This window comes from Dipodomys spectabilis, unplaced genomic scaffold (genome assembly GCF_019054845.1).
Source record: "Dipodomys spectabilis isolate Male_0828 unplaced genomic scaffold, ASM1905484v1 ptg000273l, whole genome shotgun sequence".
NCBI lineage: Eukaryota > Metazoa > Chordata > Mammalia > Rodentia > Heteromyidae > Dipodomys > Dipodomys spectabilis.
Genome location: NW_024870950.1, coordinates 5,082,801 through 5,106,867, shown reverse-complemented (window position 1 = coordinate 5,106,867; position 24,067 = coordinate 5,082,801). Strand labels below are relative to the sequence as shown.

Genomic DNA, 24,067 nt, shown 5'->3' with positions numbered 1-24,067 from the left:
AGCGTGAAAAGAACTTAGATTCTCCAGATCTCTGAGCCTTGCTAAGACTCATGTTTCCTAGAGTCTCAAGGAAAACTATGAACAATCTGTGCCTTGCTCTTTTGAATATGGCTGCTCAAGTGCTTCTAGTTCATAGAGTTGCTGTGTGGATTAATGGCCTGAAATTAGTAGGTCTAGCTGACAAATCAGTTCTTATCAACCACCTTGACTAGTGAAGGTCTTCTACCTCTGCACATATAGGTTATATGTCTTTCAGAAAAATCACTTAGGCTCCTAAGCCTCAGTTTGCTCACTGATAAAATAAAAACTAATGCTATTCCATATCAAAAATCCCTTATAGCAGTTCTGATATCCATTAAGTTTCAAAAAAAAACTGTTGGACAAAGAACTCCCACTCATCTGGTTGAACCACTACTAAATATCCCCATGCTGCTGATCACATATATGGTATATAACATGTGAGCACCGTTATATATTACAGACTGTGATAGACAATTTGCTCCAGGAAAGTTAGAATGAACTTGTGACTTTAAATGAGCATCATTATTCCACAATACTGTGAATTTCCGGAAATTATGTAATCACTTAATCACAATCAAAAAAAAAAAAAAAAAGAACCTCGGGGAAGGGAGGGAGGGAAGGGATGGTAGGGGGAAAACAATGGAGGGGGTAACAATGTTCAAGAGGAAGTATACTCATTACCTCACTCATGTAACTGTAACCCTCTGTATAGTATCTTTACAATAAAAAAATAAAAATTAAAAAAAAACTGTTGGGAAAGGGAGCATTTCATAAGTTTCCTATCAAAATCTATTTGGCAGAAAAATATCATATGAACTGACATAGACTAAATCTTATTTGGTTTTCAGAGTCAAACATTGCAGCTGCAGAAACACCAATGTGTTTGATTACAGGAACCTCCCCGGTACAATGCTAAAAGCATTAGTAACACAGAATATATGTTCTGTGTTTAACTTGTTAAAAATCTGAATTTGAAAGTATCTTACCCTGGCAGCTTCAGATAAGTTATTACAACCTACAACCGAAATTGTCAATAGTAATTTTTAAAAATTGTTCCCACTAATTGAGAGAACTGCCTGGCTCTACTGGAGTAATTAGTTGGTCCTGAAACCAATAAGCACACACATCTGTATCTCCATCAACATCAGCAGCCCAGAGAAATCACTGAATAGCCCACCATTTAAATACTGGTGGTAGAGCTTATACATGTGCCACTTTATTAGAAAAGTTTGTGTTTTTTCATCTATATAGGATTTTGTCCCCTCTTAATAGCTTTCAGTTTTACATGAAATACAGCATTTTTTAAAATTCAAGTTTTTATTTTGTTTCCATATTTTCCAGAAATTCTACAGCCAAACTCTAGTTTTCCAGATTGGCCAGAGTTCTCAAAGGCTTACTCTTCTTGCAAATGGACAAGGTCTGGAACCACGCCTGGAATTCTGTCCTTCAGTTCTAGAACTGGGGCCATTGCTGCCTTTTGCAACCGGAGAGGAGGCAGACGTGATTGTGAAGAATCCCTGTAATTTTCCAATTGAGTTTTACTCCTTAGAATTTGACCAACAATATATCTTGGAAGAGAAGGTGAGCAGGAACCCAGGTCATTCTCCCATTCTCTCTACACATTGAGCCCCTCCTTGTTCATGGCTCACTCTCTCCTCATGGACAGCTTTCCTCTGTCCCCTCCTCCATAACCAGCTCTTTCTTGTCAATTTACCAATTCCTTCTCTGCTTCCTGAGCAAACCGATGAGTCCCACTTGCATGGAAATCATAACCTGTAAGTCTGAGATTTGGACATGGAAGACCTACTGAATACTCATAAGGAAAACAGCCATGAGGAATAAGAAACCAGCGTTAGGCAGAAAGAAAAAATACATATGGGTGATGAGCCTACATGAGAGACTTTGGCTAATCATACCAGGAGAGCTAGAACAGGGTTGGCCATTCAGAGTTGCCAACATTGACACATGTTGGTCAGGAATTTGCACCCCTACACCACCAGCCTTGGGAATATTTCTTCCTTTCCCTGTTGATCTTCTGTACCACCTTTGTCATACATTTCCACATACAAATGGGTCTCCAATTTGTAGCTCTGTCCCCTATTTCACTGATCAATTTATCTGCCCCAACTTCAGTACCACCCTACCTTTCACTGCCATTTCATAAGTCCTGGTATCTGGTAAGGCAGTCTTCTCCCTTTATTCTTTTGGTTTGTTATGTCGTTGTTGTCTTATGCTAGTACAAAGGCTTGAACTCAGTCCCTGGGCACTGTCCCTTAGCTTTTTTGCTCAATGCTGGCACTCTACTACTTGAGCCCAGCTTTACTTCTGGCTTTGTGGTGGTCAATTAAAGATAAGAGCCTCATAGACTTTCCTGCTCAGACTTAGGCTGGCTTCAAATGCAGTCTTCAGATCTCAGCATCTAAGTAGCTAGGATTAAAGGCATGTACCACTCTGCACTCAGCTTCAGTAATGTTTTAATTCTTTTGGTTCTTCCACATAATTTTAGAATGAACTTCTTACCAGGGCTTTCAAATAACTAAAATTGGTAACGTAAGAGTTACCATAAGAACACAGACTGTCACACCAATAAATCATACTGTAGAAGTACCATGATTTCTATAACTTTATTTTACTAGGTTTTATAAATGTACATGCCCACTAGGATTGCTAGATCAGAGAGGGAAAAACATCTTTCCCAATTAAATTTGAATTCTAGAGAAATGCTTACTCATTACAAGTACAAATATCAGTTCAAGCCCCACGACCGACAAAAAAAAAAAAGTACAAATATCCCCACATAGTGCATGGAACATTTTTTTTGGGGGGGGGGTCCGGTCATAGGGTCTGAACTCTGGGCCTGGGCGCTGTCCCTCAGCTCTTCAGCTCAAGGCTAGCGCTCTACCACTTGAGCCATAGCGCCACTTACGGCTTTTTTCATTTTGCTTATGTGGTGCTGCGGAATTGAACCCAGGGCCTCAGGCATGCAAGGTAAGCACTCTACCACTGAGCCACCTTCCCAGCCCCGGAACATTTTTTTTTTTTTTGGTCAGTCATGAGACTTGAACTCTGGGCCTAAGTGCTGTCCCTCAGCTCTTCAGCTTAAGGCAAGCGCTCTACCACTTGAGCTACAGTGCCACTTCCAGTTTTCTGGTGGTTTATTGGAGATAAGAGTTTCACGGACTTTCTTGCCCAGGCTGGCTTTGAGCCATGATCCTCAGCCTCTCAGCCTCTCAGCCTCCTGAGTAGCTAGGATTACAGGCATAAGCCACCGGCGCCTGGCCTGCATGGAACATTTTTATACTACAATTTATTTTTGTGCTTACTTGAAATTAAAATTTAACTGGGCATCCCATATTTTTTCTGGCTTCCCTAACACATAGCACACAAAGACACTTAACACCACTTTACCTGGTTTTCCCTAGATTCTCCATTTATTCAAAAAAAAAGGCTTACTTAGTATAATATTGCTCCAATGCCATACCATCATGTGCTACATAACAACATTCAGTTGACAATGAACTCTGTATATGATAGTGGTCCTATAAGACTGTATCACCTAGTGACACCATAATCTTCTTCATCTGTGTAAACCTACTCTGTGGTATTAGTATAATGAAATCACCTAATAACACATTTTTTCAGGACATGTTCCTGTCATCAAGAAATGCATGACTGAATTTTTTAAGAACATGTCAAACAAAATGGATAATGGAATTTCCACACTTTTGTTACTGGAAAAAAGAAAAGAAAACCACTAGACATTACTTTTTAAATAAGAAAAAAAAATTCTGCGTGTGAAATGCCTAGGCAGATCTAAGGAAAATAAAGATCTTAAATCCCTATAAGCTCAGTATTCAGCTTTACTTTTTAAAAAGACCTCTCCAAAAGGGGAACCACCCTGTAGAATCCAGAAAGCATTTCAGAAAACCTCAGCCTCAGGTAAGAACAGGGATTTGTATGAGATCAGTGAGAAGAGCAGAAAGTTCCAGTGAGACCAACAGCAGTTCCTGTTCTTGCCTTGAATAGATCTTGCGACAACTAAAGGGCTATGATTCCTACAATACCCTACTGCTGCCTCCCCGCACCCCAGGGGAGAAGCTGCCCCCAGAAGTCTACGAGTACTTTAAGGAGGTGAAGAAGTCAAAAGAAGAGCAGATGAAGGCGAAATATTTGGAGAATCTGGCACAGGAAACTGGTAAGAGCTCAACCTGACATTCACTTGGCTTCAGCAACTGCCTTGACCCCTTTAAATTACTTCTGCTGTGGAACCATCTACTTTTTGAGTTCCTGTCAAGTACCAGGTACCTTATGCATCTTATTTATAATCTTTATTAGGGACTTCGTATATAAAGGATCTGTGAATTGGCAGGTGCTGATGGCTCACACCTGCAATCCTAGCTACTCAGGAGGCTGAGATCTGAAGATCACAGTTTGAAGCCAGCCCAGGGAAGGAAAGTCCATGAGCCTGAAATCTGCAATTAACTACCCAAAAGGCCAGAAGTAAAGCTGTGGCTCAAGTGGTAAAGTGCTATCTTTGAGTAAAACAGCTAAAGAACAGCACCTAGGCCCTGAGTTCAGACCCCAGGACTAGCAATAAATAAATAACCTGTGAGATCTGGGAAGTTTCTTATTGCTTTTATGGTTCATACACCCCATGGTTATGGTTTTGTCTTTCATTGGTCTAACGGAAAGTGATCTGGAGTTAGGGCTGGTAGGTCTGGAGGGAGCCCAGTCAATGGGTTCTGCCCCCCGTCCACTGAATATCCACTCACTATGGACAATCTTTTTCAGCTTCCCTCATGCCCCAAGGCACATTCTTTTTTTTTCTTTTCTTTTCTTTTTTTTTTTTTGCCAGTCCTCAGGCTGAGCACTGTCCCTGAGCTTCTTTTGATCAAGGCTCATGCTCTACCTCTTGAGCCACAGCACCACTTCTGGCTTTTTCTGTTTATGTGGTACTGAGGAATCAAACCCAGGGCTTCATGCATGCTAGGCAAGCACTCTACCACTGAGCCACATTCCCAGCCCCCAAAGCACATACTTACCATTCTCAGGCTCGCAGGCTAAAATCCCATTTATAAACAAAAAGTGTGTCTGGCCCCAGCGCCCACTGAGATGCTGCACAAGAGGGGACAATGAGGAGAGTGAGGCACTCAATGGCAGGTGGTGATAACACTGGTGTGAGAAAGGTTCATGCAATAGTCTGACTGGTGTGTACAGTGTGATCCAAATTTAAAATTTTTTAAATTTCTTGAAATTTAAAAAATAAGTTTGGTATGGTAGCTCATGCCTGTAATCCAAGGAGATCAGGGATTTGTGTTTAAGGCCAGCCTCTCCAAAAAGAATCAGTGAGCATCTATCTGCAATTAACCAGCAAAAAAAAAGCTGGACTAGAGATATGACTCAAATGTTAGCATGCCTGACAAGAAAAAAAGAAAAGAAAAGAAAAAAAAGCCAAGTGAGAGTAATAGACCCTGAATGTAAGCCTGGTACTGGTTTTAAAAAAGAAAAAGAAAACAATCTTAATTAATTAATTAACTAAAACTCTGAGACATTGCAGTTCTCCTATGTGGTATTATAAAATTCAGCTGCAAGTCCTGTTCCCATTGGTCTATCTCAAATATCTTTTTACAACTGAACTTTATAATTCTTTTTTAATAATATTTTATTCTATTGTAAAGGTGATATACAGAGGGTTACAGTTTCATAAGGAAAGTAATGAGTACATTTCTTTTATTATGACATTTCTTGTCAAACAATGTTACCCTTCCCACTTTCCATCCCCCTCAATTCTCCTCCTGTCCCCGCATTGTGCAGTTCATTTCCAACACAGTGTCCTGTGAGTATCACTGTTACATTGGTTCACCCTTGGTCCTTTGTCTCACCATTTTGTTATTTCCCTTCCCTTGAACTTTGTAATTCTTGACTCTTCTTAATTCTCCAAATTTTCTGATCAAATGTGAAATTTTGATATTTAAATCAATGTTAAAATGTAAAAAAACACTTATGTGCAGAGAAACTTTTAGACAGCCAGCTAACTGCAGGCCTTGTTTGGTGGGATTGAACAGTCCAGCACCATGGTAGCCGATACTATGATTCTCTTCTTCCTTTGTCTTTCTGTTTGGGCCCCATCTCCCTTTTCCCCTCCCAACTCTCCCCCATTTGTTTTCATCCTTTGCTCCTTGGCAGAAGAGGAAGATATAACCATATCAGATCAGGGAACCTCTGCTAGCACGAAGAGGACATCGCTCAGCCGAGGGATCTCTCTCACATCCAACATAGAAGAGCGGCACAATCCCTTGGACCCCAGAATCTACCCAGATGAAGATGAGGATGAGGAAAGCCTGGAAAGAGTGTTGTTTCCAAGTAATTGAGCATTTTAATGTTTAGAGATTGTTTTTTAATAGAAAGAAATGGAAAAAATCAAACTCAAATTCAATGATTCATCAACTTTCTCTATCAAATATCCCCTCTGGCCAGGCACTGGTGGCTCATGAGTGTAATCCTAGCTACTCAGGAGGCTGAGATCTGAGGATCGTAGTTTAAAGTCTGCCAGACAGGAAATTCTGTAAGACTCTTATCTCCAATTAACCACTTGGAAACCCAGAAGTAGCACTGTGACCCAAAGTGGTAGAGCACTAACCTTGGGCAGAAAAGCTCAAGCACAGCACCCTGAGTTCAAGCCCCATGACCAACAAAAAAAAGTTCTCTCTGGGATCCCTAGGCAGCTCATCACCCCTGCCTTGCCCACCAGCCATGTCCTCTTAGGAAGCCCTGACCCACTTGCTTACTCTGTGCTAAGTATAGTATATGATATATTCTTCTTGTCATAATTATTTACATTTTAACTAGACTAAGCATTCATTTCAAGACTTGAACCTTTACTGCTGCAAGTCCAGCAGACTGGGGAATATTTAGAGACATATAAAATTGGAACTAAAGAATATCTATCTTTTTAAATTTCAATAGGAATGGACAAATTATTAGCCAAAGAAACATTGTTATATAATATAGATAGGTACCGCTATAACATTCTTTTTCTTCATTCTAGAAAAAAGAGTTGAGAGCAGGGCACTGTGGTGGCTCACACCTGTAATCCAGCTACTCAGAAGGCTGAGATCTTAGGATCATGGTGTGAAGCCACTCCAGCCAGGAAAGTCCATGAGACTCTTAGCTCTAATTAACCACCAAAAGGTTAAAAGTAGAATGTGGCTCAAGTGATAGAGTGCCAGACTCAAGCTAAACAGTTAAGAGACAGTACCTAGATCCTGAGTTCAAGCCCAGGGACTAGCACCAAAAAAACTCAAATTTCTGCTTTCATCAGTACCATGTAAATTCTGAGACTATTCACATGCACATACATGTTTGCTCATGCACGTACATGAACACACACATACTTTCTCTTTTTTTGTTGATCTTGGGGCTTGAACTCTGCCTGGGCGTGGTCCCTCAGCTCTTCAGCTCAAAGTGAATGCTCTACCACTTGAGCCACCGCATCACTTCTGGTTTTCTGAGTAGTTTATTGGAGATAAGAGACTCATAGACTTTCCTGCCCAGGCTGGCTTTGAACTGTGATCCTCAGATCTCAGCCTCCTGAATAGCTAGGATTACAGACATGAGCTACCGGCACCCGACCATACACCTTTATTTTTAATTTGCAGCTGACAAGATTCAGAGCGTTGAGAGCCACTCCGTGGAAGAGGTAGGGGAGGTAGAAAACAACCCTGTGAACAAGGCAATTGCTCGCCACCTGGGCATTGATATTTCTGCAGAAGGTCGCATGGCCAAGAGCCGGAAAGGCATCGCCATTATCATCCATGGAACACCCATGTCAGGTAGGTGACCAAGGGCGCCATGTCTCCTATATAAACTCATAGCTTCCAGGATAAAAATGTTACCTGGGTGGTCAGGGAAGATACCAATCATTTCATTTAGGAACCAGCACAGCAGAGATTATAAGCATGTCCCCAAAGCCAAAAAGACCCATCACACTCTGTTACTTCCATTGATAGCATTGTGCCTCTGGAAAGATTGCTAAAGTTGTATGTGATCAAGTGTCCTTGTCTATAGAATGGTAATAAGAGTGTCCTTTTTGTTGAGCCAGGGACTCACTAGGCTGGCCTCAAGTTTACAATGCTGCTCAATGTTCCTGCCTCTGTCTTCCAAGTTATTGGGATGGGTATATACTACTATGTAGCTAGCAACATCTCTTTTATAGATTATCATCCCTAATTATAGTATAGTAATAATAGGTGCTTCTGAGGGTAGGTCACATTATAAGGGATTCTGGAGACTTCTGTTTAAGACATTGAACAAATGAGGACCATAAAACTCAGTGCCTGGTGTTTTTTTTACAGGAAAGACAGTCAATGCTGTCAGCATAGCCAAGTATTACAGTGCAGCCTGCTTGAACATTGACTCTGTTATCCTGGAAGCTATGTCAGATAGCAACAGTGGCCCTGGCATCCGTGCCCGTGAGCTCTGCATCCGGGCTGCAATAGAACAGTCCATGAGAGAAGCAGAAGAGATTGGTAAGACTTCATTCTTCCTGATGTTTTGTGGTCAAGGCAGATTGCTAGAGAGGAAATGAACTGAGCTTCTAGGTCCCCTAGTAATGAAACATGGTATATAGCCAGCTACCAAAACTCAAGGATCCTGGCTCCATTGGATAATGAGAGGACCTAGTAGGCGGGAAAGCAACTGTTCAATGGGAAACATGCTGAATATGATCAATATACCTGTTCAGAAGTGGATCTTCTTCATGTAAACAATCACAACATAATTCCTAATTCTATACCTTTTAAATAATTAGACTTTTGGAAGGATTGTATTTGAATTAGAAGTAGAGCTAGGAGAGGAAAGAAGAAACTAATCTTGAAGGTGTATTTGCTAACAGTCACATGCTTATTACTTAGCTTGTTATGTGGGTGGTTCTGCTGGGGGAAGGGTAAAAGTGGCCCTAACCTAGCTATCAAATCTAAAAAGGTCTGTCTAAAATCTTGGGAAGTCAGGTGTTGGGTTTCCAAGGCAGCATTTTAGTATACCAACAACTTTTGAGATTATTACAATCTAGAGAGAAAGAAGAAAGAAAGAAATCACTACCCTCTAGGCTGGAAGAGAAAGTAAGCACAGACCAACTCAGTCCCTATTGGCCAATCTTCCATCATTCAGTCTGCAATGGGCAGAGCTCCTTCTTCCAATCTAGATCAGCCCACTAGGTTTTGAGGTCTCAGTGTGGCATCCCCACTGGCATTTTCTAAGATAACTTGTAATAAAAACTCACTTTATCCTAATAGCCCAGGAAACTTCTCTGAACCAAAACATTGTAGGACAAACACCACGACTGAGTAGTGAGAACTTGGGCAAACCTACCTCAGATATAACCTTGGCCACCCTGGACATTAAACCTACTAAGACTGTGCGTGGGAGCCTCATGCTCTCCAAAGGCAAACCGGACAGCCATGGCTCTGGGTCACAGAAACAGCATCACCAGCACCAATCCGAAACATCACAGGTACAAACCAGCTTCCCCATGGGGTGGCATGGATCCTTCATCTTTCAGCTCCGTTCAGCCAGGCCAGCACCCTTTGTCTCTGTAGGTATCCTTTACCAGGTCAGACTAAGCACTGTCCCTACACAACTCCTTCTGAAATTAGTGCTCACCCAGCTGGAACCCAGTAATTCCTTTTCACTTCATTGGCACTGGGTTGGGTGCTGGCAATGCATAAAGATAAAGACAGCAAGGCCTTTGCTCTCAAGTTGCATTGATGAAGTCTGATGAAGGAGGTGACCACACTTGTAAATATCTATAATTAGATGAGATTAGTTATAAGAGAGGAGAATAGAAAAAAATTAAGTTGAACCATAGGAAATGGCCAGTATTCAATATTTTAGAACTCCCTAACAACAATTTCCTATGTTCAACCTAAAGGAATATCACTGTTATGTCAGGCTGCAAAAATGTTGGAAAGTCACCAATAGAAGAAGTCACCAATAGACTTAAAGAACAATCTTGGTCAACTAGTCTGTGCTAAAGGCAGTAACAGAGAAGCAAGAGTAACTCATGGTCATGAGTAGAAAGTAAAATCAAGTGAGGGTAGACTTTAAGATCTTTGAAAAGAAGGGCAAAAAAGAGTCGTTATCTGGGCATTGGTGTCTCACGCCTGTAATCCTAGCTATTTAGGAGTCTAAGATCTAAGAATCATGCTTTGAAGCTAGCCCAGGCAAAAAGGTCCATGAGTCTTATTAACCAAAGAGTCCAATTAACCAGCAAAAAGCTGGGAGTGGAGCTATGGCTCAAGTGGTGGAATGCCAAAATTGAGCAAAAAAAAAAAAGCCAAGTGTGAACACAAAGTTCTAAATTCAAGCCCCAGTTCTGGCACACAAATAAATTGATTAATTAAAACAGAGTATTTGTTGGAGGAACAAATCCAAGGTCAAGAAAGGAAGTAAAGGCATAAACAGGTCTATAAGGAAGGAGTCCCTCAAGAATTATAAAATAACAGTCAACCCAAGAGGGGATGAGATTCCTAGAGAATATAGGAAGGGAAGAATTGAGTGCAGTTAAAGGAGAATTTAACTAGGTAGGCAGCAGTGGCTCATGCCTATAATCCTAAACAACTTAGGAGGCTAAAAACTGAGAATTACAGTTTGAAGCCAGACCAAGCAAAAAGCCAGAGGTGAAAGTATGACTTAACTTTTAGTACACCAATAGGGAGCCAGTTCAAGCCCCAGTACCAGCACTAGCTTCCTGTTGGGTCAATAAAGGTACAAACACACACAGCTGAAGTCAGGACAGAAAGTACCTCCCATAATATTCCTATTTGAAGCTGCCAGCAACACTGTAAGGAAATTGGAATCTTCCATTTTGCAATGCAGTTGCTGTCACTCAGATGAGAAGCAGGGACAGATTAGATGGTCTTCCTGGAGTCACATGGCTTGTAGATGCAGATGTTGTACACAAAGATGGATTCTGACTCCTGACTTTTCTCTCACGTAACAGATTTCCTCCAGCCCTCTCCTCTTGGGACCTACACAGCGCAGGCTCAGTGTCAGTGCCAGTATTGGAGGGGAGACTGGTCTGATGAGCTGCGTGCTCCCTGATGAACTTTTCATACAGATCCTGTCAGAGCGAATACAGGTATATCCACACCACCAGCACAGAACAGCCCACTGAGCATTCACACATGGTCCCATCCTGTGTTTGGTGTTTTGGGCCATCTGCCATCCACAGCAGCTCAGACCCAGAGGCCTTGAAGACGAAAGATGAATGTTTTCACCACCAACAGTCATTGACCCAGACCCAGAGCTAGAGAGTAGCCAGGTGCTGGTCAATCACACCTTTAATCCTAGCTACTCAGGAGGCTGAGAGCTGAGGATCATGGTTCAAAGCCAGCCCAGGCAAGAAAAGTCTTAAAATCTTATCTCCAATGAAACACCAAAAAAAGCCAGAAGTACAGAAGAGCACTAGCCTTGAGCACAGAAGCTTAGGGACATCACCCAGACTCTGAGTTCAAGCCCTAGAACTCAGACAAACTCAGAGCCAGAGGGAAAAGATTATACATTACATATTTAAATAAAAGCCAGCTGGAACAGTGTTTAGTAATATAACTGATTTGTGTTCTAATACAAGTATCTCCTTTTATTAGAACAACCTTCCTGGCCATTGGTCACCAGTCTCTGGACCCCACTTTGAATAAGCCCACAGTGCATTGAAAATTATTCTGCAGTGATTAATATCATTAGAATCACTGCACTTCAAGGCACTGAAATCACTAAGAGGAGGACCTATCTGCTCCTGCTGCTCTTGTTACCTGTTGTATGTGGGGGAACATCTTTCATTTTCCTGCCTCTTCGATCTTCCCAGACCCTTACTTTTTTCCTTTATTCTACAGAGACAGAATCAATTTTTTGCTCTATAATTATGTGCCATAAAAATATGGATGAATAGGTATTTTTGGCACCATTTTGGGGACTTGAACTCAAGATCTGAGCACTGTCCTTTAGCTTTTAGACTTTTGGCTGGTGCTCTCACATTTGAGCTATAGCTCCACTTCCAGATTTTCACTGGTTAAGATTTTTGCTGACATAAGTCTCATGAACTTTTCCTGCTCAAACTGACTTCAAACCACAGTCCTCAGATCTCAGCCTCCTGAATTGCTAGGATTGCAGTCGTGAGCCACCAGCATCTCACTAGAATAGATATTTTTTATTCTTCTCTTTTATTTCCTGACAGTAACTGTCTTGCTTTCTCCAATTTCAGCTGAGTGACTGCTATCGAGGAGTGGTGTTTGATAGCTTGGATACACTGTTTGCTCGGAATGCGCCTGCCACCCTTCTCTGCCTGCTAAAGGCCATCGGCAGCCGGGAACATATATATTTTCTCAATATGGCCCAGGATTACACAACCATGAAGGCCCAGGAGAAGGCAAAAAAGGAACAAGAAGGCAAGGACTCTCAACTCCCTAGTTACCCTTCCCAAGTCCTAACAGGTCTTTCCACAGGAACTTAGGCTTTCAAATGTGTTTCTCTGATGTGATTATCTACTGGGCAGAGGTGACATTTTTACACTTACTGTTTCATTGATGCCTTACCCCTACCCTGGAAGGCAGCCAGGGGTTCACATGACTCCTTTGGGGTATGAAGGCCCTGAAACAGAAGCAACCAGTTAAGAGGGTAGATAATGAGTGGAACTCAGTTATCTGACAGCACACACCTTCCTCTTTCTCTCCAAACACATCACACACCATCATCTCTTTTATTACACTGGCCAGAGGAGCACATGCTATGGGCTATCCTGACTCCAAGGATGCTTTGCTTGCTGATTTGGTGTAAGCCAACTGCATTTCTTTGGATACCATAGGGACCAATGAACTTTAAAAAAATCTGCATTCTAATGTTTGACATTACAGGAAATGTTTTGTATACCTTGGATTGAAATCTTCATAGTAACCCTGTTAAGATCATTGTGCCTGTTTCACAGATGAGAAGAAAAGAAGCTCAGAGAGTGCTGAGTGCTGGTGGCTCATGACTATAATCCTAGTTTAGTCAGGAGACTGAGATCTACAGATCATAGTCTGAAGCCACCTTGGGCAGGAAAGTCTATGAGATTCTTATCACCAGTTAACCACCAAAAAGCCAGAAGTGTAGTTGTGTCTCAAGTTGTAGAGCACTAGCCTTGAGCAATAAAAATTTTTTAAAAAACAACTCAGAGATGTCCCCCAGATCCTCAGTTAAAATCCCAGGACTGGCACAAAAAAAAAGCTCAGAAATTTCAGAAGTCTTGTCTTCTGTCATTGCATCTATGAAAAAATCAGTGATTAAAAAATTTGAGTTTTAAAAAGATACCTACAACAACATAGAGTAATGTTACTGAAATTCTCAACTTGGAAATAGACCTGAGATCTGAGGATTGTGGTTTGATGGTGGTAATACTATCCCTGGATAGCAGAGCCCTGCCTCTGAGAAGCCTCTGCTCCAGCTACTCTACTGGATAATCCACATATGAATTTGGAAGAACACAAACATTCAGACATGAGTTTAATCACATCTGCAAACAATCTTCTGCTATAGCAAATACATCCATGGGTTCTGGGGTTAGGATGTAAAAACAGATCATAATCAGCTGACCACAGATGGAACCACCTTTAGTAATGGGAATAAAAAAATCCCAGCAAGGATTAGGAATGACAGCTGTTTACTTGCTACCTCTTGCTGTCACAGCCTGGCTAGGCTGACAGCCTTAACTTCCCTCTCCGCTCTGCTCCCCTCGTAGACCGCAAACGCAAGGAAGCTCTGGAGAGAGAGAAGTCACGTCTCCAAAACATGGATGAGGAAGAATATGATGCCTTGACAGAGGAGGAGAAGCTAGCCTTTGACAGGGAGGTGCGGCAGGTTCTCCGAGAAAGGAAAAAGAGGTGAGTACCCAGAGACCCACCTCCCTGCAAGACTAGGAAAATACATCATGTCTCTTCTTCCTTCTACTGGGGGTATTTGGGACCGGTGGGGTGCAGCTTCTAGCCTGCTGTCTTCCCTGTGAAGTGCACACAGGGAGGGGCTTATTACCTGTGCTCCTAGGTATCCACACCTAGGACACTCTCGTGGCATGGGTATGATGGCTTCTCCCAGAATTCAGTTCATTTTCTCACTTCCTAAGACCCCCTCTTGGCCTTTTGTGGCACTGCCCATCCCCCGAGGTCTGGCTGCCTCTACCTGTGGTCTTCATTCTGAGCAGTGCCCACTGAGACCCAGGGCAGACTTCCCAGCAGCAGACAGCCTCTCACTGGGCACCTCATGGGAACAACTAGACCTGTCTACATCAAAAACTCCAGAGACGTGGGGATGCCAGCTCAGGCTGTCTCAGACATACAGGTGGGCTATCATTACACATGAGCCATGGTACATAAGTCTCTTTGTCCCTGAGATCTTCAAGCATCCCACTCCTTGGAATTTCCAACATTGGAATTTCACGCCCCTACAAGGTAACCCCATTTTCTCCTCTCCCCCAACCTCCAGATTACTCTCACTGACTCCAAAAGAGTCTTTATATTCCCCAAAACCCTGATAGCATGCCATCAGCCCTTCTCCTGCTTGGGCCACTGTAGCAGCAGCCATGTCTCTGGAGGCATGACAAGCCTAGATTTGGGATACCAAAGGAAACTCTTCTTTCTCAACACAGCTTCTGCTTTCAGGCATTGACCTCATGGTAGACTTAGAAAATGCAGATCAAAGCCAAGTTAAATGGTGAACACCTATAATTCCAGCTGTTCTGGAGGCAGAAATCAGGAAAATCACAGTTCAAGGCCAGCCATGGGCAAAAACATGAGACACAGTTCAAGACTAGACACGGGCAAAAACATGAGACAGTACTCAAAAATACCTAAAGTTGTAGAGCACCTGCCAAGCAAGCATAAGGCTCACAGTCCAAACCCCCAGTACTGCCAAAAGAAAAGGACAAAAAGTTCATCAATTATCTCTTGCTTGCTTTCTCTCTCCCTCCTTTCCTCTTTCACAGAGATGTGTGCATGTGCACATGCGCACACACACACACACACACACACACACACGCACACCCCACATAGATTAATGAGTTTGCCTCAGTGAGCAAAGAACCACAGTAACCAGGAACAACTGGAGATTCCTAGAAATGAAAGGAGATATGGGTTAGGTATTTTCAGAAGTGCTGGCTCACTTCTTATTCATACATGGTACCCATCGCTTGTTCATCATTTGTTCATACATGGAGCTCATCTTTGGTACCTAGGTCATGTTAAATATACAGCAGTCAGGGAAGGAGGGAGAGGAGAAGAACGTGACTTTCAGACCCAGCATCATGGCTCCAAACTAGCCATGATAAGAACTGATATCCAAAATATCATTGTCTGTTGTCTGAACAGCAGATGTGACTATAAGAGGTGGAGCTACCTCTGTGCTAATACTAGAGACATCTTTAAAAGTTGTTTTTCAAGGATCAAGCTTATTTCTAGCCCTTTTTCTTCTCTTCCATGAAAGAAGATCCAAATAAATACAGATTAAATATCTGTCTAGGCAAACATAACCAAGAGATTTACTAAGTGATCATCCAAAGATATATATGGCCCCTTTCTTCTTTCCTTCCTTTCCTTCTTTTCTCTTCCTTCCTTTACTTCCTTCTTACTTTTGTTCTTTCTCTCCATGCCCATGAAAGTTCTGCCCAGAGTCCCTCCCAGGAGGGCAAAGGCTAAAGCTGAAGTTTCCTAATTCTGTTTCTTCTCTCTGATGAAGGGAACTTGAGAGGCTAGCCAGGGAGATACAAGAAAAGAAGCTACAGCAGGAGCTGGAGCGACAAAAGGAAGAAGATGAGCTGAGACGGAAGAACAAAAAGCCCAAGCAAGGCCTCATGAAGGAGGAGCCTCCCATGAAGAAACCACCACCACCACAAAACAAGCAGGTAACATCCTTCTCTGCTCCTTGCCAAATGCAGAAGCAGAGGGGTAGCCACTGTAACCTACCAACCAATCCAGCATCTTCCATTAACCAGAAAACTGGCCAACCATGTTTGGATGGATTTTAGTGGTAAAGCAGAAGGTACAAGGACCAGACCCAGCAATGCTAAGTATCCAATGTATCATAATTGCTAGCCTTGTGTTTTCCCTGACCACACGGCTTGACATCCCATTCACCCAGTGAGGGCCAGAGAGATAAACCCCATTCATGGTTCAGAAACAAAGTTAAAGTTCCAGGGCCCCACTCAGTAGTATCTTATCCATTACAGCCTTTGTCATCAGTCCCTATTCTGGTTGTTACTAAATTTAATTCCTGGATGACACTAAAAAATAGGCTGGTATTAAAGATTTGTCTCTAGGAAGCCCTGAAGTCCATGGAGACCAGTGTGCTCCTTGACATCAGTCCAGAAAGATACTCCAACATAAGCCTATCCTTGCATACAAGGCCTGAAAGTCTATCAGCCTGCCAAGCTTAGCAGTCATATCTTCCCACTGTGATAAGGAAAAAAAACTGTAGCTGAGAGGTGTGAGAAGCTGGTATGGGCATAGCTGCTTCAGCCCTGTGATATCTAAGGGTAAATCTAAAGCCAGACTTCTAGACAAGATGGGGCTAATCCAAGGAGAAGAGTGAGAGGACATGACAACAGATCAGTATATACATGAGCAGAAGCATTAACATCCATGAGACCCAATCAGAAAGAGTGCAGGTCTGAGCATGCAAGACTGGGCACAAGTTGAGGATGCACATCTGCAGGAAGGATGTGAACTCTCAGATGAGAACAAAAGGGACTGCCCAGGGAGGATTGCACAGACTCCTGCTGTGTGGCCCTGCTCATGGAGCCAGGAGGGAGAATTCAAGTAACCGTAACTTGCAATTACCCAAGTTCAATTTTTAATTTGAAAAAAAAAAACACAAAATAATTAGTACATTGATTATTGATTCTGGAAACTGCTAGAATGTCTAAGTGAGAACCTCTAGCTTTTCCTCTTTTGCTCTCTGCTCAGGTGACTGTCACTTGAGCAACCACGATGCTCCCTAGCTTTCTCCAGGACAAACGAAAGCAGGTCTTCAAAACTCCAGTTTGCCAGTCCTTCTCCTGTTGGTTCTTTAGACCAGCAGCTCTTGGCCAGGATTGCCTGTTAACATCCTTGTGAACCTTTCTCAAAATGAACAGTGCCAGGGCCCAGGCAGATCTACAACAGGGCAGATATAGACACATGGATGGCCTTGATTCTTAGGCACAACCTTTGCACCAAGAGAAACCTGAATTTTGAGACCTTGTGAAATAAAATGTCCCCCTGAGGTTCCTATATGCAGATTGTTCACTCTTGGTAAACCATTTCAAGCATGGTTTGTGTGTTTTGCCTTCTAGGGTCCAACAACCACCAAACTCGATATCAAGGTAGAGTCAGTAGAAAGGAAAGTTTCTGTGAGGGAACAAGCAGTTGCCGAGAAGGAAGAGCCCAGCAAGAAAAAGAAGCTCACAGGAGATCTCAATACACCAGGATTTCCTTATGTTCAGGATCAAGAGGACAGCGAAGGGGACTTCCTAAAGGAAAGTGACAGGCAGTTGGCCCAGAAGTTTAAACTCTATGAGTTGTGTTTAAAGGACATCCAGACCATCCTCACATACTGGGACCGGAAGCAAGGAATTCAGCTGCCTCCTGCAGGGATGGAAGAAGTGTCCCATGACGCTGATGACCAGCGCCAGGCCCCCTCCAGTGGGCGTCGGGGCCGCAAGGACCGGGAGAGGGAACGCTTGGAGAAGGAGCGGGCTGAGAAGGAGCGCCTGGAAAGGGAAAAGGCCGAGAGGGAGCGCCTGGAGAAGCTTCGGGCCATGGAAGACCGGAGTGATGTGGAGGGAGAAATGGAAGAGGACCATGAGGGGAAGAAGGACCTTGGGGTGCCATTCATCAACATCCAGACTCCGGACTTCGATGGCTCCAGCTGGAAGCAGGCCCTGGAGAATGGCCGCCTTCCCAAAGGAGACCAGGTACAGCCTATCCTTCAGGAAGAGTAACAGTGGAGGCCAGACTGTGATAGCCATCATTAAAATGTTGCCTTCTATTGAAAAAGCTATATCCCCTTAATTTGACTCATTGTTGATGCCCCCCTTTGGATATAAGACAATAAATGCTAAAGGGACTTTTTAGCCTTTGGCAAAAGAAAATCCATAAAAAGCTCCATCCATCTAAAAATTATTCTATCTCTCCTTATATAAGAAGAAAAATCATTTGTTCAGTGGGCTTTTTTTTCTTTTTGGCCAGTACCAGACTAAAGGCCACATGCTTGCTTAGCTTACTTGCTTTGTTCAGGTGGTGTTCTGTCACTTGAGCTATGGCTCCAAGCTCTACATTTTGCTGGGTAATTGGAGATGGAGTCTTATAGACTTTGCTGCCTCATTTGGCTTCCAGCCTTGATCCTCCTAAATAACTAGGGCTACAGGCGTGAGCCACCAGCTTCTGGCAGTTGTCCATTTAATCTTTAGCGACAACTCTGTACAATAGGATGGCAAGGCAAGTGTGTGTTGAGGGTCAAGCAATAGACTGGTGTACTCCAAAATCTCTATCCCACAAGCCTCCCACATCAACAAGAATTAACCGATTATTAGATAGCCTTTCACTCATATCTTGCATATGCAACATCCACCTTTGGTGGAGGTTTGAGTGAGAGTTCTATGCTTTTGTCAAAGGACAGTGTTTTTCTGTGAAGGACCAAAAACCCAGACTTCAGGATTTCAGGCTATATGCTGTGCAGTCTTCATCAGAACTGAGCTCAGCCTCAAAATGATGAAAGCTACCCACCAACAAGATGTAGCCAAATAAGCACAGCCCTGTTCCACCTAAGTGTGGAGGGACAGTGGTTCACGCCTGTAATCCTAGCTACTCAGGATGCTGAGACCTGGAGGATTGTAGTTCAAAGCCAGCCTAGACAGAAAAATCTTGAGACACTCTATGTCCAGTTTACTAGCAAAAAGCCAGGCTAGAAACATGGCTCAAGTGATAGAGCACCAGCAATGAGCAAGAAATCTGGGCAAGAGCATTAAGGTAACTGGCAGGCAGACATGCACATGCTCACGCACCTGCGTGTGTACCTTTAATAAAGGTGTGTACCTTTATTTTTTTTTAAATTTTTTTATTATAAACATGATATACAGAGGGGTTGCAGTAACAAAATACAGGTAATGAGTGTACTTTTTGAACAGTGTCAACCCCTCTCATACTCTTTATTTATTTTTAAAAAGGAAAACCAGATTTGGGCATAGAGTACAGTTATCTGACCTCTGGTTTAATTTATCAGGAACTAGGTTCAATTTTATAGGAACAAAGACTTGAGAGATTGTTGGCAGGGACAGGCTGGCAAGGGATGGTAGGCAGACCAATGTGATGTGACCATACACATGTCATGCCATAGTGGTCCAGTGTGGGGCCAAGGGAAGAAAACAGTTGAAGGACACTCAATGCCAACTCCAATCACGCTCACCTAAGGCCAGCCTTAGAGCATGAATTTTTGTTCAGAAATACATGCGGGAGTTTTTTTTTTAAAGACCTATAGCCAAGAACATCCTTTCCAGTCAGATTAAACTGTTGCTTGAACCTCTGGGTTTAGATAATTTAAGCAGTAAATCACACAACTGGGAGGGAACTCCAGCTCCACATTAAATCCTTTAGCTCTCTGTCCCATAGGAGGGAAACACAAAGACGGTGACTTGTTAGTCCTACTGTGCCACTTGGCCCATCAGAGTTCCCATTCCCTTTAATAACAATAATTAATCTAGGCATCATATATTTATTCTAAAGACCTCTACAAACTGGAAAGAAAGTTGCTACTAAAATTTTAGCACCTTTGCCCTTGAGGTAGCTGGCATTGTTTGTTTGTTTGTTGATTGTGTGTATATGTGCACTGTGCTTTTCTATATTTAACTTGCACCCATCCTTTCTGTTACCTTTGGAAAGAAAGAACATTAAAGCAAAAAAAAAAGGAAAAGTTAATGTAGGGTCTAAAAAATGGATAGAAGAACACTATACACAGACATCACAGCCTTGAGAGTCTCTCTGTTTCAGTTAAACTGATTGGTTAAGTGCTAGTCCATGTACTAGACTAGCCTGCTTCCTGTCCTAATGGAATTTGAAGTCTAGTCACAAAGAAAGACAGTTAAACAATCACAGTAGAGATTAAAATCTGAGAGAAGTAGCCTGGTCTAGGGTTTAGGGAGTGGAAAGTCCTTACAGAGCTAGATCAGAGGACCTTTATACCCAAAGTTGCAAGAGTATCTCCTCTAAGAATTCTAGGAGAAAGGAGGGGACATGAGCCTTTCTCACTCAAGAAAAGATTAAGGTTTGTCTGTCCTCTTCATGGGAAATTAACTCAGGCCTTTTTCTTTTCTTTTTTTTTTTTTTAGATCCTGGACATCTTGGGCCTGGGGTCTTCTGGACCACCCACCCTACCTCCTGCCCTGTTCTCAATCATCTCTTACCCTGTGAAGCGGCCACCCTTGCCCCCCACAGATGTTCTCAAACACTTTGTGTTCGTGCTCCCACTATCTGATGACTTCTCCCTGATAGAGGAGAAAAAAGAGCTAGAAACAGATATAGAACCTGCATCTAGCACAACCACATCCAAGGTAAAGCATCTGGTTCTCCTGGCTTCAGCACCATTTCAGAGGGCAGGGAAGCAGGGAAAGAAGGGCATACACATACCCAGATGTGGCCCAATGCTAAGTCTGTTGTGAAGTACTGGTTCCCTAGAAGCAATGAGGCTTCTGACCAAGGGCCCCAAGTCACACTTACCATATATCTGACCATCTTATTACCCAAGAGGAGACTGAACGTGACAGCTCCACTTTCAACCTTTCTAAGAAACGGGGGATAATCTAGGGAATCTGTCACATTACTTCAAAGCCCAACTGCAGAAAAAAATTAGGCAAAAAATTAGCTCTTTTAAAATGATAAATATATGTTAGAGACATAACTTAAAGTGGTAGAGTGCCTTCCTACCCAGCACAAGGCCTTGAATTGAAACCTCAGTAACTGAAAAAGGAAAAAAATCAGGAAAAGGGTAAATTGTTCAAGAGATTACCAAGCAAGTAACATTGTCCAAAAAGAAATGTACTCTTTACCTGACCTATGTTGTAACCCCTCTGTATATCACCTTTATAACAACAACCAAAAAATTAAAATTACCAAGGAGGTTAGGTATTTTGGGCAGAGTCACTTTTTATCACTTTGTCTAAAAATATATTAAAATAAATTTTAGCGAAGTGCCAATGGCCTGTGGCTAGTATTCCAAGCTACTTGAGAGACCAAAATCAGAAGGATTGTGGATTGAGCTCAGCCCAAGTAGAAAAGTTCTCAAGACTCTTCTCAATCCATAGCATGGTGGCTCACATTCTAGTTTATGGGAAACTGAAATTAGAAAGATCATGGTTCTACAGCCATGGGCAGAAAAGTCCACTGATCCTCTGCCTCAATGAAAGAAGCTAAGCGTACTAGTTCATGCCTGTCATCCAAGCCAAAGCAGATTGTGAGCCTCCTATTCATAATTTCCTCATAGCTAGGATGCCAAGCATGTACCACCATGCCCAGCAATTTTTTGTTAAGATGGGAGGCTTACTAATTTTCTTGCCCAAGCTGGCCTTCAACTTTCATCCTTGTGATTGCCACCTTCTGAATAGCTAGGGTTATAGCTGTGAGCCACTGGGCCCAAGTCACATCTTAGGTGGAATGATACAATTGTGGTAGTACAGGATATGCAGGCAAAAGTATTTAGAAGCAAAGATTACCATCTGTGACATTCATTCTAGTGGTTCAGAAGAAAACTCAATAGATAAATAGATAAAACCATTAATGCTAGTTCTTACTGTAAAAGACTTCCAACTTTGAAAGCTTTTCTTAATCATTTTTAAAGTAGAAATGATAAAGGACAAAAAATAGGAAAAATAGATTGAGAATCATGGAAATCACAATAGGAAAATGGGAAGTTATTTAATTAAACAAATGTGCTTATTTCTTCTTCCCTGAATAGTAAGAGACTTGTTTGTTTGTTTCTTTGTTCTGGGACTGGAACTTGAACTCAGGGCCTGGTCACTGACCCTTAGATTTTTTTTCCCAAGGCTGGTATTCTACCACTTGAGCCACACTTATACTTCTAGCTTTTTGGTAGTTAATTGGAAATGAGAGGCTCACAGACTTATCTGCCTGGCCTGGCTTCAAACCTCAATTCCTCAGATCTCAAGCCTCCTGAGTAGCTAGGATTACAGGCATGAGCCACAGTACCCAACTAGTAAGAGATTTAAAAATAAATAAATAGCTAGATAGATAGGTAAATGCTATATAAATCCTAAGAACAAAGAGCAGAGAGAAGGAAGATGGGGAATAGGCTATGCCAGCAAAACATTGAGCACTGAAAGCCAAGTGAACAAGTAGCCTAAGTAATACTAGGGAAGCTGGCAGACCAGCTGGCTATTATAAGGAACTTCCAGGAGTTGAAATTCAACCTAAAAGTTCCTGCCAACTTCCAGTTTGCTCTAAGGGGTTTTGGTCTCCTCTTCCAGAATTGATCTCTCAGAAAAACACTGGCTTTTGTCACTGCCCCATGAGGCAGGCCCTTCTCTGTCCCAGCCTCCACACTCTACAGCACCCCCACCTGCCTATGGGCACACTGCAGGCATTTCTGTCTTCAGTGTAGATTTATGAGTATTCACAATCTTGTGTTCATTTTTAATTAAGACCCAAGAAGAACAGACCGCTTCAGCTAAGGGAGGCAAAATGAAGCTGAAAGAAAAAGTAGAACCAACCCGTGAGCTTTCAAAGGACAAACGTCGCATGGTCTTCAAGAAAATCAATACTGGGGGAAGTACAGGGAGCGGGGCCCCACTGTCAGACATGGACCAGAACAACTTAAGTGGCCAGCATTCCCAAGAGAAGCTTACCAGGTGGGCCCCCAGTGGCCAGGGAGGAGGGATACTAAAGGCCCAAGTTGGGGGTACAACTGTCACATTCCCAGTGGGGAATATGACCGTCTTGCCTGTAGGGCCCTAGGACCCGCCATGCCTAACCCTAGCAGGACAGAACCTGTCCCAGGCAGCCCTCCTGATCCCTCATGACCAGAAACAAGTACTGTCACTTTAAGAGCCTATGTGGTTCTTTCAGACTGAATCACTTCCGATGGATCGTGCCAGCCAATGGAGAGGTGACATTACGAGTACATTTCTCTTCTTCAGACCTTGGAAACTTTGACCAAACATTTAACTTTGAGATCCTTGGAACTCGTCGCCAGTACCAGCTTTACTGCAGGGGTATCTGCACTTACCCCTACATTTGCCAAGACCCAAGGTAAGTATATTCATCTATTTCAAAAGTCAACAGGTATATTTTGGTTTCTCTCATATTCTGAACATGGTAGTTCTTTTGCCACCCCTCTACACCTTTTGTTTTAGTTATTTTTCAGGTAAGCTCTTGTATTTTTGCCCAGGACAGACCTCAGACTGCAATTCTACCTACCCCTCCTATGTAGCTAGGATTACAGGAGCGTACCACTAAACCCAGATTATTGATTGGTTGAGATAAAGGTCTTAGACCTTGACCCAAAGCCATAGGGATGACAAGATACCACAAGGTATTCCTAGGCTGAGATGAGATAGAATAAGTATGAAAAGGTTCTTCCTCTAACCAGTCAGTTTGCTTTTTACCCCAATATCAGGGTTTGAACTCAGGGCCTCATGGTTACTAGGCTAGAATTCTACCCATTCAGCCCATGTCTCTAGCCATGCTTTTTGCTGGTGATTTTGGAGATGAAGTCTAACAAACTTTTCTGCCTGGGCTGACTTTAAGCCACAATCCTTCAGATTCTTAGTTTCCTGAGTAGCTAGGATTTCCAGTTGTGAGACACTGGTACATACCTAGATTTGCTTATTTATCGAACAAACAGCCTTTTTTTGCCCTTCCTTTTTATTTTTGGTACTGGAAATCAAATTCAAGGCCTTGCTCAGGTGAGCATTCTGTTAGCGACATTTCTAATCCTTTCATTCTTAGTTTGTTTTTCAGGTAGTATCTTGTAAATCACA

At 42.6% G+C, this 24,067-nt stretch overlaps 1 protein-coding gene across 2 annotated transcripts in view; it reads left to right on the top strand.

The window, feature by feature from the left end:
• Hydin (HYDIN axonemal central pair apparatus protein) overlaps window positions 1–24,067 on the top strand; it is a 236,973-nt gene that overhangs the window by 156,059 nt on the left and 56,847 nt on the right. Inside the window, exons 35-48 of one of the 2 annotated variants that reach the window (XM_042700777.1) lie at window positions 1,363–1,602; window positions 4,048–4,216; window positions 6,208–6,384; window positions 7,680–7,853; window positions 8,376–8,549; window positions 9,315–9,534; window positions 11,017–11,158; window positions 12,281–12,464; window positions 13,793–13,934; window positions 15,781–15,946; window positions 17,375–17,995; window positions 20,405–20,626; window positions 22,731–22,936; window positions 23,154–23,336. In XM_042700777.1, coding sequence (XP_042556711.1) covers window positions 1,363–1,602; window positions 4,048–4,216; window positions 6,208–6,384; window positions 7,680–7,853; window positions 8,376–8,549; window positions 9,315–9,534; window positions 11,017–11,158; window positions 12,281–12,464; window positions 13,793–13,934; window positions 15,781–15,946; window positions 17,375–17,995; window positions 20,405–20,626; window positions 22,731–22,936; window positions 23,154–23,336 — 3,020 coding nt within the window. The remainder of the gene's footprint in view (window positions 1–1,362; window positions 1,603–4,047; window positions 4,217–6,207; window positions 6,385–7,679; window positions 7,854–8,375; window positions 8,550–9,314; window positions 9,535–11,016; window positions 11,159–12,280; window positions 12,465–13,792; window positions 13,935–15,780; window positions 15,947–17,374; window positions 17,996–20,404; window positions 20,627–22,730; window positions 22,937–23,153; window positions 23,337–24,067) is intronic. The other variant, XM_042700776.1, reaches the window with a different exon arrangement.